The sequence below is a fragment of the Euleptes europaea genome, chromosome 15, assembly GCF_029931775.1.
Source record: "Euleptes europaea isolate rEulEur1 chromosome 15, rEulEur1.hap1, whole genome shotgun sequence".
Classification (NCBI taxonomy): domain Eukaryota; kingdom Metazoa; phylum Chordata; class Lepidosauria; order Squamata; family Sphaerodactylidae; genus Euleptes; species Euleptes europaea.
This window is the reverse complement of record NC_079326.1, coordinates 16,436,166-16,454,638: the sequence shown is the minus strand read 5'-3', so window position 1 is coordinate 16,454,638 and position 18,473 is coordinate 16,436,166. Positions and strand designations below refer to the sequence as shown.

The window sequence follows — 18,473 nt, the reverse complement described above, 5'->3', positions numbered from 1 at the left end:
TGTAAAAGCATGCTAATCGTACTATGATTCAGTAGTTTTTCAACAGTTTCCAGTGTTTAGCCATTTAAAGTAGGTAGTACTAGAACTGTGGACACATAGAAATGTTTTTCCTCCTTAAAAAAACAAAAATGGAACACATGGGCCAGGTGCAAATGAACAATGTAGCTCCCTTACATAACCCCATTGTTTGCTTAATTTCAGCAAGTGTTTTTTTTTTAATTCTCCCAATGCACTTGACTTCCAGTACTAGAGCAAGGCTAGGCAGGGGCGGTATTGTTAGGGTTGCCAGCCTCCAAGTACTGGGTGGAGATCTCCTGCTATTACAACTGATCTCCAGCCTATAGAGATCAGTTCACCTGGAAAAAATGGCCACTTTGGCAAATGAAGAAAAAATGGCCTCTTTGGCATTGAAGTCCCTCCCCTCCCCACACCCTGCCCTCCTGGGGCTCCTCCCCAAAAACCTCCTGCCCGGTGGTGAAGAGGGACCTGGCAAGCCTAGCTGTTTTGAGAATATAACAGTGAGAGATGAACTACCTTTTCCACAGAACAGTCTTAAGGTGTGAAGGATTAGGCTGCAGGAAGCATGTAAATTATGTGCTAAGGTCCAGGAATTATGGTCTATAATTGGTAACTTTTGTCTCTTTAAAAAAGAACATCAGCTTTGGCAGAGTTTCTGAATGCTTATAAATCTTGCCACCAATGAGTTTCATAAGATACAAATCATTAATATCTGTAGGCACACATTGACCCTAGAAGCTAAAATGACTACACTGAGGCTGTTGTGTGTGTGTGTGTGTGTGTAAAGTGCCGTCAAGTCGCAGCCGACTTATGGCAACCCCTTTTGGGGTTTTCATGGCAAGAGACTAACAGAGGTGGCTTGCCAGTGCCTTCCTCTGCACAGCAACCCTGGCCTTCCTTGGTGGTCTCCCATCAAAATACTAACCAGGGCTGACCCTGCTTAGCTTCTGAGATCTGACGAGATCAGGCTAGCCTGAGCCATCCAGGTCAGGGTGAGGCTGTTGTACTTTGGACATATTATGAGAAGAGAAGAGTCACTGGAAAAGACAATCATGCTAGGAAAAGTTGAAGGCAGCAGGAAAAGAGGAAGACCCAACAAGAGATGGATTGATTCTATAAAGGAAGCCACAGCCCTCAATTTGCAAGATCTGAGCAAGGCTGTTAAGGATCGGACACTTTGGAGGACACTGATTCATAGGGTTGCCATGAGTCGGAAACAACTTAATGGCACTTAACATACACAGACACAGGCACACACTTGATTTGCTTTGAGTTAGTAGACCAGGGAACAAATGGAGACCTCCACTGATAAAAAGAACTGCGGATGTAGAAGCACAAGCAACAGAAACTTCATGAGGATTAGGTAAAAGTAGAATCTTTAGATTTCTAATGAAATTGAGTGACATACTACTGTAAGAAATTATAGAAATTATAAATGGATATCACCTGCATATTCTTCCCCATGTTAGAAAGGAAAATTTGAAATGTTCATCAGTGTTGAGAAAGCATTCTCCCCCGCCCCGCTGTTTCCTTTCCTACAATTACAGCCCACTTGTTTTCTTCTATACCTTCTTTACTTATACTGGTTAAAGGCTGGTTCACACATTCATATGTCCCACTTGTTTCCCATTACTTGTTTGCTCCACACTTGATGAATGGCAATGGAATATGTGAATTGCCTCCTTGTAAAAGTACTGCATTTGAGATGACAGCTGCTAGTGATATGAAAGTTGTATCTATTATGTCAGATGTCCAAAACTGGACATTCATGTAAATATTCAAGATAAGGAAATTCATAAGGGGTTTTGGGTTGAAAGAGGAACATCCATGGTAAACCTAATTATACCAATATAAAACTGCAAAAAATAATTGTATTATACATAATTTATATAAACACTGGTTTTGTCCACATCCTTTTAGAAATGAGTCCTCCAGAACTGCACACAATACTCCAGGTTCAGCTTGACCAATGCAGTGTACAGCTGAACTATGACATCTTGCAATTTGGATGTTATGCCTCTGTGCATAACACCCCCAAAGTGCATTAGCGCTTTTTTTTGTCACTGCATCACACTGGCTGCTCATATGACCCATTTAATTTTTTGTGCACATTTTTTATTATTGGACATAACTGTTGTCATGCTCAGGAGATGTAAGGTGGTTTGAAGCTCACCAGGAGTCCTTGGGACCCTGACAGCAGCTTACTTTCCCAGGAATGAGAGCCATAAAATGCACCAAGAGGTCAGCGAGAGCAGAGATGCATTTCCACAAAGAATTAACAATTTGCTGTACCTGCCAGGAAGAGCAAGATGGATAGCTGTTGTAAAACATGATCTGGGTATTTACAACATTTTACAACATGATCTGGGTGTGGGATATGCACTGTTAGATAATTTGGAGATTGGGGCTCACCTTCCCACGTGGGGCAAGTTCCCTAAATCTGGATTGGGATAGGCTTCCCCAAGGCATGAAGGGTTAAAAGCTGAAACATCTGCTAGTCTTCGTTCAAATGCTATGTTAGATTCCTCTACATGGAGTAGGTAAAGGTCAGGATTTGCATTTGCTGTGTGGACCTCCTGAGAGGGATGTTAGACAAAACCTACTGTATTGCCAAGTTTAGCTTAGTGTGATGATTTTTTTCCTGTTCTTTTCCTTAGATCTGTGACCCAGCAGGCATGATCTGAGGGCCAGAGGCTTAGTCAGGTAGGGGTCCAAGTCAAATTCCAGGTTGTTTGTAGGTCTAGGTCCAAAGCAGCAATATAAGAAGCATGATCAAAAGGAAGAGTTAGAGTCTATTCCAGGGTCAGAATCACTCAAGTCTCAGGAGTAGCCAGACTGCACAGCAAAAATGAGGTGGTTGCAACAAGTTGTTTCCACATTGGTCCAGACACAGTGGCCTGCTTAAATAGTCCTGAAGTGGACCAGTTGATGCTCATTACCTTGTTTCAGTGTTCCATGCCTGGTGCAGCTCGTCAGCCTTATTACTGCCATCAAGGAGTGTTCTTCATTGGGCTTGTAATCTAGCACTCATTCTCCAGTTGTGTAGTGGTGCCCTGAGTCTTTTGCGCCTCTGCTCCAGTGGCTCTGGGGGCTCTCTGGTAACACTGCTTGAGGCTGAGCTTCTGGCACAGGTAAGTCCCCTGCGCTGGGCGGCTGTAGACACGGGGAGGACCCTTTTGCCTGTGGCTGCTCAGCCTACCACTGCTTCCTTCTTTCACTGCCTTTTTCTTCAAAATCCTCTTCATCCGAGGAAGCCTCAGCAGGCTGACCCATGATAATGTGTTTCAAACTCCTCCCCATGCAGTCTTGGCCACTTAGTCACACACATGCGTAGGGGAAGGGCTGAAGTAATAGGGAAACTCTGTCCTTTGTACTTGCTTAGAGACTGCCTTTGCTAGTGTTCTCCAAGTCTGGTAATATGGAAGGCTGGATTTAACTTGGGGTGGTTGCAACCAAAGGAGAACACGCTTACATGCACATGAACATGCTAAATGCATGTAAACCCCATTGATATACAGTTGTCATAGCTATGACAAACAAGGGCCCCTGGACTAACCCTATGACAAACAAGGGCCCCTATGACAAACAAGGGCCCCTGGACTAACCCTGGACAATGTTTGCAGGCCCACGTGGAGCAGGAGGGAGGTGATGCAGCTCTGTTCTCCAGTCCCCAGAGCTGCGGCTTTGCAATAGCTGGGGAAGCCTCTGTGGCTGCATCGCCTCTCCCCCAGCCTGCTTGACGTGGCTGGGAGGAGTGATGGAGTTCTCCCTCTAGTCCATTTATCTGGGATTTATCCAGTGTCAGCTTGAGCCTGGATCCTTTTGGGGGGAAATCTGCTTTGGGGATCTCCTTAAGGGATTTTGGGGTAAGAACTTGCAGGGGACATGCTCAGCTCAGGGGCTGTGAGGGCATCCTCACCCCAAGTGGCAGAGGGAACCACGCAGTGGCCTGTGCCCATGTGGAATCCCACATGCTCATCCTAGGGTTCTTCCTCAGCAGGCGAGTTGGGAGTAGGAGGTCTGCTCATTGGCTGGCAGGTGGGTGGGTCAATGCCTGGATCCGTTGCCCCTCTGCTATACCAATGCTCTTCCGCTGTAACAAACCAGCTGTGGCCTGTTTAACTCCAGCAGTGTGTCAGCTGTTTTTTCTTGAATGCCTGCTATTAGTGTGTGTGTATGGGGGGGGGGACTTCACCATTCTCCTGCTCACCTGAGATGCTGTGTCTTCAACTGTAACTCATATGTAAGTGTAGATCAGCTGATTTAAATAAACTAGTTGCATAGATTGATGTAGATCAGCTGGTTTAAATAAACTAGTTGAACCCATGACGTCTCGAGTCTTTGTTTGGGCAAAATGTGATGGATCCCTCTTTGTATTTGCAGAAGGCCACAGAAACATGGAAAGGACATTCATGATTCACTTGGAGTTTCTTTATATCTTTTTATGTGCTGTATACCTAGTGAACTCATGAACATATGAAGCTGCCTTATACTGAATCAGACCCTTGGTCCATCAAAGTCAATATTGTCTACTCAGACCAGCAGCAGCTCTCCAGGGTCTCAGACAGAGGACTTTCACATCACCTACTTACCTAGTCCCTTTAACTGGAGATGCCGGGGATTGAACCTGAACTGAGAATAGGAGATTGGTAAAAAATGTCATCCCTGATAGTATTGGTTTGGAGAGAAAATTTCTGTGGATTGTTTTAAAATCTAAGAACTTACTTCTCCTCCCCTTGTGCCACCAGCCACCTGCAAAGCAGCACTGGTACTAAAGAAAAATAGTGACTTACCGAAATTTAGATAAACTGCCTACAAATTTCTAGAAAACGCTGTTGGTCAACAGGAAAAAAAATAGTTTGGTTCTAATTTTGCTTCTATTTTTTTAAAATGTTATCCAATCTTTTTTCTTCATTTTCATGTGAGTTTATTACCTCTCCCCCTTTCCAATATTTCCATTTTCAACACACACACACAGACACCCTTGATGTAGCAAGTCCAGCCTATCTTATTTCCTGGTCTAAAGAGGTGAACAGTGTGTTATTTCTGTACAGCTCAAGAAGTTATTTTTGCTTACTGTTCCCATAAGAGATAATAGGATTGGTTAATATGCTGTTATAGATTAAACTGACAATAATTCATCTGGATTGCATAACTCTAAGAGAACTCTGCCATCCAGGTTAAATAAAATATTGAACTGCAAAGTGCATCACATTGTCAATAGTCCGTTTGTGTCTGGTGTGTTGGTATTTACAGTGATGAAGCTCCAGGCAGCCAGTTGGTTACAGATAAGTTTCACATTGACTGGGATTCTGTGCTTGTCAACTCTGATAATGTCATCGTAGCTCGGTTTGATGGAAGAGGGAGTGGATTCCAAGGCCTAAAGATTCTGCAGGAAGTCCACCGTTCCTTAGGATCAGTCGAACTGAAGGATCAGATAGCAGCTGTAGAGTACGTATGTGCCAGAATTTCTTTTATTTTGATATTTCCTTCGTTTGAAACAACAGATTGAAATGTATTGGATGTTAGAGCTTTTGTGCAGTGCCTCATTATAGAAAAATTCAAGTACTCACTGAAACATGGCAAGAAAAATATAATAAAAAATCAATAAATCCCAAAGAAGAAATGTTTTTTGGTTGATGTATCTGATAAAGCAGAATTCTGGGCATGGTCTGATTGCTCTGCTGTTTTTAACCTTTGATATTTTTCTTGACTGAAACATGGCATAACCAAGAGTACTTTCCAGATGCTTTGTCCAAATGCCTAAAATTTATTGTGACAGATTGTACAAGATTACCTCAGGTTTGAAAAATACAGCTGCTTTCAAAAAGAGTGTGCTGCTTTAGAATAATACGCCACTGCATTAACTTATTGCACCTAAAGGTCATTCACAAGAAATGATTTCCCCCAAATAGTTTATAATAGTTTGTGCATATAATCGGCTGACAATTATTTTCCACTCATTTTATTCGCAAATAGGCGAATGTTTTGATCCTGTGTGATTAACATGGAAAGAGTGATTCTAATATCCTCTTTTCTTTCCTGGTATCCAATAAAGGGGCAACAAATATTTTGCTGTAGGCAACAGAATATCATTAATGGTTTTTCAACTTACATTGCTGCTGAATTTTTTCTGCAAGATAATTTATAATTGTGAAGATTGTCAGGATAAAAAATATAGACTTCAGCAGGTATTATTAGAAGGATAAAAAGACATTTGAAAGCCATAAGAAAAATAGTTTATTTTATGTTCTTTGTTTAAATCTCTGTAATGAAATAGTAAGAACTATGAACATTCTTTCAGTAAATAACATTGCCAAAATATGACTTTTTAATAATGTGCTATTATTGTCTCTATTACAGATCATTGCTGAAACAACCATTCATTGATTCTAACAGGTTGAGCATATTTGGAAAGGTAAAATTCAGGAGGGTAAAAGATAGTAGCCTGTTCTTATTAGCATCATTTTTGTCCATTCTGAATCCTTTGTTACATTTTCTTTAAAAGTTATGAAGGTTAGTAATCAGAGTTTACTAAATTGAAGACAGCCCCCAAAAGGACAAAACACACAAACACCACAAACCATACTCCCCAACCTGTAGTTTGCAGAAAATTCCTTTCATATTTTAAGTCTCATTTATTTCAGTGGTTATGATTTACATGAATGCTCAACTTGTTTGTTATACATTTAGATATAATTATTTAATGCTTTTGAGCATATGTTTAAAGGACACAGATAACTTCCTGTATGTGAGTCACTCAGTTAATAGTGCAAGGCACTTGTTTTGAACATCCTTCAAAAAATGTAAAATGGCTATCTGGTAAATTCGCAGTGTCCCTTTTAATGCATATTTTACATGCAAACCAATTTACAGCCTATTGTGCTGTGAGTACTTTTTTTTTTTGCCATCTGTTCAAGAGATCATTGGCTAGTCTGTCGGCTGCAGGGTGCTGTTGCCTCTGGCATTAGACAGAAGAGCCAGACAAATTGTTTCACCTTTAGTAAAAAGTTAAAAAGATTCTAAACAGCTCTCTCTCTCTTTCTCTCTCTCTCTTTCTCTCACTCTCTCAAACAGCATTTAGAATTTAACTAGAAAAAAGTGCTGCACCTTTTAGAACTACAAAAACAGACGTTTGCTCTTTTCATATGAGAGAAAAAGTAGCTCTTGAAAAGATTCACTTTTTGTGCTCAAAGCGTCATATTAAATGCTGCAACAGTTTGTGCACATATATATGCACAACAGTAGAGACTTCATGCATTCAGTATTAAAATAAAATACTTTAGTTGAAGTATCTATGGATATATTGTATCTCTATGGAGGAATGGGGTGAACTTTCCCAAGGTTTAAAGACCGGCTCCTCCATAGAGATACATAGCGAAGTTCCCACTAAAGAATCTGAATACAGCCACTTTGCTATTTCTTTTCTATGGAGGATTGGGGGCTACCCCTTCCAGACCCCATAACTCTGGACTCCCTGACCCAATCTTCACCAAACCTGGAGGTTCTTGCAAGGAGAGTCCCTTGGAGCCATGCTGAAAATTTGTGGGCTCTACCTGCAAAAATGCCCCCAGGAGCCGCAGAAAGGCCCATAGGCTTTATTGGACCCGGTTTTTTCGGGAAAACCCCCAAAAAAGCTGAATTCCCACATTTACCAGTATTGGTAAATGTAGGTTTCCTGAAAAAATCCAAAATTTACCAGATTTTTTTTTTTTTTGCACATCCCTAATTAAAAAGTAAAGCCACCTACAAAAAATTTGCAGTGGAGAAGGGGAAAGGATGGGTAGAAGAAAAGGTTGGATGGCTATCTCCCATTAACCTCTTTCCTCATTTTCTCCATCCTTGTTCCATCCACCATTCTCTCTTGCCCCTCTTCTCACCCCATGATTCTTTTCTCCCTCCCTGTGCTCTTTCTCCTTCCTTTTCATTTGTTCCAAACCAAAGTAGAGTTTGAACTAGAGTTTGAACTTCATCTCAGGAGATACATAATCAGGATCTCCCTTTTTTTTGTCATTAGTACAAAGCAGCCACATGGGATGCTAAATTAATAGTGAAAGTGGTGCACTGGTATTCCGTACTCCCTAATTCATTATATCATTTATTATAGAATTTGTTTATCCTGAATTAAATAAGATTTTGGAGGTGGTTGTTATTCATCCTGAAATGAGTTTATTTAGAACTGGATACTCCTTTTTTAAAAATGTGATTTCAAAGATTGTCATTTTTAGTGACCTGTTTTCAGGGAATTATAATTTTCAAATGGGTGATTCCCCCCCCCCAGTAGGAATGGGAAAAGATAGCAGTCTTATTTGTTGTTGTTGTTAAAAACCTATTGTTGGTGGTATAAGTTTTAAATCAGAGTTGCTAGACCTTGAACTCCATTTCTTGGAAGTGTGGAATCAATCTACAGCCATGCCATTTTATATGGATTGCTATACTCAGTTGCAGCCAAACACACACAAACAAGAATACCTGGGAAGATTATAAAAATGATCTGTTTCAACGTTTTTATTTTTTCAATAATGGAAGTCTAAAGTTAAATTTTGAGAAAGACCTACAGTGACAACCATAGAATTATTATGTATTATAATTAGTGGCTTCATTTATAGTCTACCTTTCTTTCTGAAACTCAAGATGGATTACAAAACATGATCAATCAAACAGCAATCAAACAGCACAGATCCCTAATAAACAAACAATTCATAGGCTAGGATTAAAGAGTTGGAAAACAATGCTAGCATATAATAAAAAATGTCTAAGGAAACTGGTCAGTATCAATAAAGAGCTTCCTAAGCAACAAAACTGTCTAAGGTTTGACATATTATACTGAAGAAAGATTATAAAGGTAGAAGACGTTGAATTAACATACCACTTATTTTTCTGTACATGCCATATAGAAAGTGATAGGTGAGTGGAAGACAGCTCTTACAGTCCATTACTGAGGTTTCAGGTTGATTTTCATTAGGGTTGCCAACCTCCAGGTAATAGCTGGAGAGCTCCTGCTATTACAACTGATCTCCAACTGATAGAGATCAGTTCCCCTGGAGAAAATGGATGCTTTGGCAATTGGACTCTGTGGCATTGAAGGCCCTCCCTTCCACAAATCCCGCCCTTCTCAGGGTCTGCCCCAAAAACCTCCCGCCGGTGGAGAGGGGGGACCTGGCAAACCTAATTGCCATCTACTGGGAGCAGGGCATTTTCAGCAGTTTCTCTTCATTAGATCTCCCATTTTTTTGCCGGACTTAATTTAATGAGGATCTTCATGAAAGTTTCTGTTACACACTACACTTGACCTTAGCCAAAAGGCCCAGAAGCCTTTCTAATAGAGAAGTTCCTATTATTTTTAGTTGTTTATTTTGTACCCTGTTGGTCTTGTAGATTGTTGGGGCCTTTGCTTTCTCCAGTTGTGTTTTTATTGTTGTGATTATGATGTTTATTGTTATTTTATTGTAAACAACTTAAACTGTTTTTAAAACATAAAAGCAGTAAGTTTGCCAACTAAAATAAAAACATGGTTTCATTAAGGCTGTAGAGGGCAGTAACTGAACTCACATTAGCTTGTTTTGTAGGGCTATGGAGGATACATTGCATCAATGATTCTGGAGTCCAATGAAAGACTTTTCAAGTGTGGAACTGTGATAGCTCCAATTACAGACATGAGACTATATGGTGATTATTTTGTATTCACGTGTTCATAGACATGAAGGTCAGTGGGGTTTTCCCCTTCTATATTTATACATTATATGCAAAACTCTTTGGCAATGGAACTGTTGGAGGCGACTTGGTAAATTCTCTATCATTTTGTATTCATCAGTTAATTAGGCCCATAAATGCCAACACTCCTCTTTTGAAAACAATTTGAAATAAAGTGTCTTTCTGTTTTCCATGAACAGCATCAGCTTTTTCAGAAAGGTATCTGGGTCTTCCTTCTAAGGAAGAAAATGCATATCAGGTAAGCCAGCTGCAGTGAGGAGCTTGAATGTATGGGGATGGCAAGGGCATTTGAAATGTGTATCAGTTACAGATGTGTGTATCCCTGTGTGCGTGTCTTTCCTAAAGGCATCCAGTGTACTACACAATATTCATGGCTTCAAGGAAGGAAATCTCTTAATCGTCCATGGGACAGCTGATAGTAAGTAGTTACAAAAGCCATTTCATTTGCAGTTGTAGCTTGTCACACAAAGAAGTTCAGCAAAGGATAGGCATGGAGCAAGCATGTGTATTTTTTTGATAATTCTGAGCTTTGTCTGCCCCTAGAGATCCAGTTGTCAGATTCAATTGTCAATTTTAGATCTTAACAGGTGACATTTCTCTTAACTGAATATTTGTAACTCTTAGCAGCCATAAGTACTAGTTTGTTTACACCTCATAAAACACAATGTTATTGGTGAAAGCCAATTGGTATTAATAATTAATAACATCAATATTTAATCTGCTTTTAAATTAATGCCTATTCTGCCCTTGGCAAACAGAAGCAAGCAACAACTCTAGCATACAACATCTTACAGTATATTAACAGTTTAGGTGCTTTTGTAATGAGTAATTATTTCTTTCTTCATCCCATTTAAGAGCTATATATTTTCAGTGATCCATATCATGATTGTCCATTATTATCTTTACAGCATCCCATGTTCTTCTGAAGACGCTAGATGTGAATTTCATGAGATACGTGCATACACATGCATGTTAACACAAATGTTAGAATAAATTCAACAGCATCTCTAATTTACAGCTCTGTATAATGGTCTTGTGCCATGCCCATCAGTATTATGTGGTATATTTGTTAGTCTGCTTCTTTGGCTATCCTTTGACCTCCTCATAAACATCCTTCTTCCAAATAATGAATTCTTCCCATTCTATAGTACTGTCCCATCTCCTTTCATAGCATGTGTAGCCAGCTTTTGGAATACAGGTGCCAACTCATTCCAGCTTGTTACTACAGCTGTCTCAGGGTTAGCATATCTAACTTTTTGATAAGTGGCATACAGAGGAAAGAGACAACATTGCTTCCCCTCTCCATAGGGTTCCTATCACTGTTCGTGGTGTGCTTCTGTTGTATGCACATCTCTTACAGGGTGGGACGATCCTGCACCAGGTATGATACATAGTTAAATACTGTGTGCTTACTTTAAGTAAACATTAATATATGAATGAACTGTGTCTGCACTGGCACACATTCAATGAGACAACACAGTGATAGCTTAAAGCAAACCCTTTATTATTGTGGGTTGGATCCTGTGAACCGCCAATGAATCTCATTTATCCAGTAGCCCATGAAAAACTGTTCCTGAAGGTTAAGGGATCATCAGTATCAGCGTAGGGTTGCCAACTCCAGTTTCAGAAATACCTGGAGATTTGAGGGTGGATCCTGGAAGAGTGGAGCTGAGGGAGGGGAAGGACCTTAATAGGGTATAATGCCATGCATTCTACCTTCCAAAGCAGCCATTTTCTCTAAGAGAAGTAGAATAAATGTTTTAAATAAATAAATAATAAGCAAATTATGTAGATCAGTTGTAATTCTGGAAGATCTCCAGCCCCTACCTGGAGGTTGGCAATCCTAACTGCATCATGGGCCTCCTATAGCACATCATTTGGCAGCCTGAAGGTAGATCAGTAGAAATAACTCTTTCCTCTTATCCATGAACCCTTCTGAAAACAAAACAATATTTTTTCTGAGAATTCATCCAGAAGAGCTCATATAGGAGAATGGAGGGAATTTCTGCTGATTCCCAGTTCTTGCTTCATAATACTTTATTACCAAGGATCCCTTGATCTTTAACAACATCTTTATGGGGTAGTGTATGAAGCTGTATGAAGAAGCAAAAGAGGTCAGTTCAGTGAATTCCGCCATTTTCTTCATAGGTTGCAATTCAATAACAATAATAACAAATAATAATAATAAATACTACTACTACTGAAACAAAATAGTTTCAGTTTAATAGTCAGTGCTCAAAGTATCTTACAAAGTCACATTAAAATGTTCTTAAAATGTTTCCTGCCCCACTTGTGGGAAGTGAAACATAACAACCGATATAATAATAAATATGCGTGTGTGTGTGTGTTAAGTGCCATCAAGTCGCTTCCAACTCATGGCGACCCTATGAATGAAAGTCCTCCAAAACATCCTATCTTTGACAGCCTTGCTCAAGTCTTGCAAATTGAGGGCTGTGGCTTCCTTTATTGAGTCAATCCATCTCTTGTTGGGTCTTCCTCTTTTCCTGCTGCCCTCAACCTTTCCTAGCATGACTGTCTTTTCCAGTGACTCTTGTCGTCTCATGATGTCACCAAAATACGATAGCCTCAGTTTAGTCATTTTAGCTTCTAAAAAAAAAAAAAGCATGCCTGCTGGTGCCCACAGCCAGCATTAGTGCCTCTGAGCCCATGCCAGCTAGCCTTTTTGTAAACAGACGTGCTCTGGAACAGATGACAAGTCACTGATCCCTGAGTGATAGAATTTGCTGCTTCCCGGAAGAGTTTAAAAGGCCCTCCGGAAGAGTAGACAGGGGCAGATCTCAGCAGGATGGAAGCTGAGCCGGAACTGTCTCCGTCACAGACCCTGAAGAGAGAAGATAAGAATGCAAAAAGTTTAAAGATACCCATGCCAGACTCTTTGAGGTGACATGAAAGAAAACATAAAAAAGAACATAAACATTCACCCTTCAACACTTTACTACACTGTACTTTGTATGGAAACGATAAGAAAATGAAAAAAGTGACAGGGTTACTGGGATATCAAACAATCTACTTACAAAAGATCATGCTCTTTTTGGGTCTGGGTCTTTTTGTACCTCTTAGCCACCTCCCCCTAATAATCACTTAGTGAAAAATTTAAGATTTTGTTTGTAAATCTCGTTGCAATAAGTCAGTAGTTTTATTTTATGTTAAAAATGTATGCCCTGCTTTTCCAATTACTGTCAAAGCAGCTGCCTAAAACATTTAAAATTACAAAAATACCGAATGTGTGATTTACCATAATGTAAAGATAAAGTATCAGCAAGCAGGCAATGAACTAAATCCCCCGAGGATTATTTGTCTGTATTTAACACTGATTGTCAGACTGTACCAGCATTACTGTAAATGTCCCTTGAACAGTAAATAATTACTGTTATTTCATGATATTTTTTCTAGATCCTTTTGATATGAAACTAGATCACATCTAACTCTGTCCTGTCATTGGACAGGTACAAGAAGTGATAATTCAGCCTGTTCAGGATTATATTACTTTTTATAGAGAAGGGGAATATATCTGTCCCTGGGGAAATAATCTAATCCGACAAACTTCCTCTTCATCTGATTGGCTTACTTTGTTTGTAGTTTGACCGATAATACATGCTCATCCTTTGCTGACTTTCTTAATAAAAACTTAAGCTCTTTAAAAAATGAAAATGGTTAATGTTTGGCTCAGCAGGGACACACATCCAAATAAATCCTTTTATAAATAAACCTTACCAACACAGAATAAATTACTCAGCTAAGCAAACAAGGAAATTACTTTAACTTCACAGAAGGAGTTCTCTAATAAGTTTGAAAAGATGGTCTACTCCTATCTAATATGTAGTCTAAGGGTCAAGCCCTATGAATGAAAGTCCTCCAAAACATCCTATCTTTGACAGCCTTGCTCAAGTCTTGCAAAATGAGGGTCGTGGCTTCCTTTATAGAGTCAATCCATCTCTTGTTGGGTTTTCCTCTTTTCCTGCTGCCTTCAACTTTTCCTAGCATGAATGTCTTTTCCAGTGACTCTTGTCTTCTCATAACATGTCCAAAGTATGACAGCCTCAGTTTAGTCATTTTATCTTCTAGGGTCAGTTCAGGCTTGATTTGATCTATAACCCACTGATTTGTTTTTTTGCTGGTCCAGGGTACCCATAACACTTTCCTCCAACACCACATTTCAAAGGAGTCTACTTTCTTCCTATCAGCTTTCTTCATTGTCCAGCTCTCACACCCATACATAGTAATAGGGAATACGAAGGTGGGATACAGCTATGTAAATGAGCAAATAACAGGCACAAAGATGTATGGCTGCTAATTAACTTTCAAAAAATGCCAACGAAATTTGCCTAATCACAGATCTGGTTCAATCCTGAGAATGTCACAGTGCAGGACACATAAAATCATGATGCTGCAGCATGAGCTTGTGTTCACCTTTAATAAACCTTTTCAGATCAGAACTAAAATATAATTTTCCATTTTCCCCCTAATGTATGCAACATACACACCAAATAGAGATAATGGCATTGCAAATGTTGGCATACATTGGTAACCCAATCATTTCTTTACTAGATCTGTAGGATATGAACATGTTGGTTTGTCCTGACAGACAAGTGCATTAAGAATGGGAACCCCAATTGAAATTTCTTTGGCCAAGATGATGTTGCATTTCAAGAACAACTATATATCCAATAAGTATAGCTATTATAATTTTGCTTCAGTCATTCCTATGCATCATAATAGCATCAGGGAGTCATTGTGTCTCTAACAGTGCACTGCTGAGGGGGGGGAATGGTCATAGAAGGAGGCGGGATCCCTACACCGGCGTCCATGCCACTTGCGCCATGCAAACTGGCACGAACGCTGGTGTATGGGCACTTACGCCGGGCCCCCTGGACAGCAGCAGCAGCGCAGCCCTTGTATGTTGGTGCAGTCTCCTGCCAGCAAGTCCCCATGCCAGGAGCTGTTCCCGGGGCATTCTGGGAGGCAGAGCTGCCATTAGGCAGCTTCCTAACCACTTTCAGCCTGGGAATGCCTCCTAAAGCAATGGTGTTGCTGCACCACCTTTTTGTTGGCACAGCATCGCTGTTTCCTATGGGGCCTTCCCCCCTTTCTTTTTTTAAAAAAACCTTTTTACCCCTGCAGCAGCTGCAAAACCTTTTTGGAGGCGCCGCTGCAGTGCTGCACCACACCAATCCTGGCTGCTGCGGCTTTGAAGAATGGGCTGTAAGACAGCAGGGCAGATGATGAAGAAGAAGGGCATGATGTCTGTAGGGTGGCGTGCTCAATAACCATGCTGTTCTTCCATCTACAAAACCAGCCAACATTACATTGTATTAATACATTAGTACTATATACTTTGAAACTTTTTGAAATATTATCAGCAGTGTATTCAAATAATAATAACCACGTTTACATACTAGTTATTGAGTATTCAAAATGCTTCACATGCTATTTTAATAATCTTTACAGCAACCCGGTAAGGTAGGTCCGTTTTCTTATCCTAAAAGGATGGTTAGGGATTTTGTCCTCCACTATGAAGATTAGATTGGAAGAGCAGGTGCTGGCTTACAATTTAAACCTAAGTGGAATTACACCCTTCTAAGTCAAATGAAGTCAATGGGTTTAAAGGAGTGTAACTTGGCTTTCACTAATAATGTCTTATATAAGGCTACCTAATGAGTTGGAACTGAGATGAATTTGAAACAGTAATCTACCCTAGTCCATGGTCCATGGAAGGAAAAAAGATATCCTCAGAACTGCAAAGGAAGGAAATAAATTTTATATTATCCAGCATATGTGGTGGTGTGCCTGAATTTCAGAATAGACGTTTAATAGGTTTGTGTGTGTGTGTGTGTGTGTGTGTGTGTGTGTGTGTGTGTGGTGAAGGAGCATTCACACAGTGTCAGGCTAATTTGTGGGATCTGATTCACATTAAAAATGCTTATCACTAACACTCAAATGTTGTTGTCCCATAGCTAAAGTCCATTTCCAGCATTCAGCAGAACTAATTAAACATCTAATAAAAGCTGGAGTGAATTATACTATGCAGGTATGTGTCTCCAAAGCATCTTATATCATCATGTTTTAATTTTAAACAGTTTCAGTAGCTTTACAATAATCTTCTTCCTGCAGATATTTGAAATACATAAGGCATATCTTCTTTTAAAAAGGTAAAGGTAGTCCCCTGTGCAAGCACCGGGTCATTACTGACCCATGGGGTGACGTCACATGCCGACGTTTACTAGGCAGACTATGTTTATGGGGTGGCTTGCCAGTGCCTTCCCCAGTTAGTGCCACTTATGATGTGAAAATGGGCATTAATGCCAGCTCACGGTGACTTACGCCAGCACCAGGCAGCCATGCAGGAGCATGAAGCTGGGATGCTGGCGGAGCCTCGCTGGCAGCATTTCTCTTGTGCAGAGGCCTGTGCCAGCAACAAAAGGGGCATTCCCAGGGCAGGGCTGAACCCTTTCACCCTGGGAATATCCCCTTTTGCCAGCGTGAACTTTGTCTGCAAAAAAGAATGGCGTAGCCCCATGGAATTCTATAGAGCAGTTTCATTGGGCTTGGGGAAAATCTGTTTTTTTAATGCAGCCACACCTCTGCAAACCAATCAGGAGGCGGCATAGCTGCACCATCCTTGCATGCCCTGCAACTATCCCCCCCCCCTTTCAGGATTGCTATGCCTGTGAGTGATAGGCCGTGAACCCCTGCTAAAATGGACATTAGATGTTAGGAATGATGGCAGACAGGGATGTGTTGGAGACGTACCTCTGTGACTTGAATGATCATCTAAGCAAAATGGCTATCATCCCTTTTTGACATTGATAGTACGGTAAGTTTAGCAACTGTGTTTTTAAAAAGTTCCTTGCATTAAGGCACTCCAGTATCCGTACCAATCCGCAGTTTCAGACACACAGACTAGAAATATGAATTCTAACAGCCATAATCCTATCTAGTGCTCAGTCCTAATTTAATGAGTTGTTTGCTAGCCCAGCAAAATTTAAGATCAACTTATAAAACATATCCATATTCTTTATGAAATTGTATACCAGGCTTGGATATAATCCAAGCATATCCATCAACATTTGAAAGAAACTAAATATTTAATTCCATGAAACCATCATGAAATCGTAATCACAAATGCCATTAATGTGAAAATAGTGCTTTAGTGCTAAATCTTTTGATGCACACTATGCTGGTAAAGCCATAGCTTTGTCAGATGCTCTCATTTTATGTTGATGTAAAAGCTTTTTTTAAAAAAAAAAAGTCCCAGGCAAAATTAATTATTTTGCCATATAATCTGATCTTTAAAGTCTATTTACTTCTTTCTTCACTTAGATTTATCCAGATGAAGGTCATTACATCACATCAGAGAAGAGTAAATATCATCTTTATAGCACAATCATCAGTTTCTTTAGTGCTTGTTTAAAGGAGGAAGCACCAATTTTACCACAGGAACCAGAAGAAGATGAATAAGGGGACTTATTTGTACAGAACTGAGGAGACTTAAATTGAGGCTCACTGAAACCATAAACAAGAGTGACTGTAAGAGAGCAGACGCTGCAGAAGCCCAAGGACAGCTGAAGGACATACCAGTGGAACAGCACATTTTGTAACAATGAGCTAATAAACTGGGATTTGAATACACAAGTCCAAATGTATTACCAAGGACAAAACCTATACATTTATGGAAGGTCAACAGTTGGTTGCAGTTTCCTGGGAGAAATTAATTTTGCATAAGAGTAGGGTTAGTGCATGTTGATTCTGTTAAGATTCACTGTTTGTTCTGTATGTAGTTGCTCCATTTTTGTTTTGTTTTGTTTAAAATGCGCGTCACTCCTTGACTTCAGCATAATGGACACAACCTGTCATAAAATTAAGGCCACTAATATTTAAACGGGAGAGCTGCAATCTAACACTATTGTGACTTTACAAGAAGTGCAATTCTTTCACTGTCAAGCATAAAAATATTGAGTTAATAAAATAAATGGCTTTTGTTATGGTTTACACAGGAAAATCAGGTGAGTCAGGTATCAAGTATACATATTGCTTTGATATTCTCTCCCCTCCCCATTTCAGTATTCACTATTATTGCTGCACCTACTATAAACCAGTAAGCAAAATTTTGGTAGTATACTCTTGGACTTTATGTATATACACAAGACTCCCTTGGCAGAAAATGTTTGTGTGCTTGAACAGTTTTTTTCAAGCCATACTTACAGTGATGTTTCAATTGGAATCAACAACAGCAGTAACTCCCTGGTTAAAAGTTGTATTTTTTAGTTTACTAAGAAATGTTTGGGGTTGTGTTTTTTTGTATTGTTTACAGTAGTTGATAGTTTGCTGGTTATGCTCTGATTTTAGAATATGCTACTTTGTCACATGTAAATTAGATACATGGATATTAAATTATAGTTTCAGATAAAGAAATTTTATTAACAATGTAATGCCACTGAGTAATACTTTACTCTTGAAATGATGAAATCTTTTGTGAAGTGCATTCTTGCCTTTTTCTCTTGCAGATAGGCTGAAATTCCATTGCAATGTCTACTGGGGTAGCACATCACGGAAGAGTCTGTCAGTTTTTATTTGGTCTTTCACAGCTGCCCATTAAGTCTGCTACAAGGAAGATTTAAATTTAGCAGAGTAACTGGGAATTATTTTTTTTCCCATTTGTTGGCAAGGAAGCCTCCTGATGAATGCAAGTTTTATTATTTTATTTAGGTGAAGACCCTGAA

The 18,473-nt window shown here is 39.7% G+C and overlaps 1 protein-coding gene across 1 annotated transcript in view; it reads left to right on the top strand.

Annotated features, from left to right (window-relative positions):
* The window catches only part of DPP10 (dipeptidyl peptidase like 10), a 749,561-nt gene extending 732,132 nt beyond the window's left edge, over positions 1-17,429 (top strand). Inside the window, exons 20-26 of the mRNA XM_056861104.1 lie at positions 5,275-5,469; positions 6,382-6,436; positions 9,588-9,687; positions 9,912-9,970; positions 10,078-10,150; positions 15,708-15,781; positions 17,074-17,429. Coding sequence (XP_056717082.1) covers positions 5,275-5,469; positions 6,382-6,436; positions 9,588-9,687; positions 9,912-9,970; positions 10,078-10,150; positions 15,708-15,781; positions 17,074-17,211 — 694 coding nt within the window. The 3' untranslated portion in view covers positions 17,212-17,429. The remainder of the gene's footprint in view (positions 1-5,274; positions 5,470-6,381; positions 6,437-9,587; positions 9,688-9,911; positions 9,971-10,077; positions 10,151-15,707; positions 15,782-17,073) is intronic.
* Positions 17,430-18,473: the final 1,044 nt, after the last annotated feature.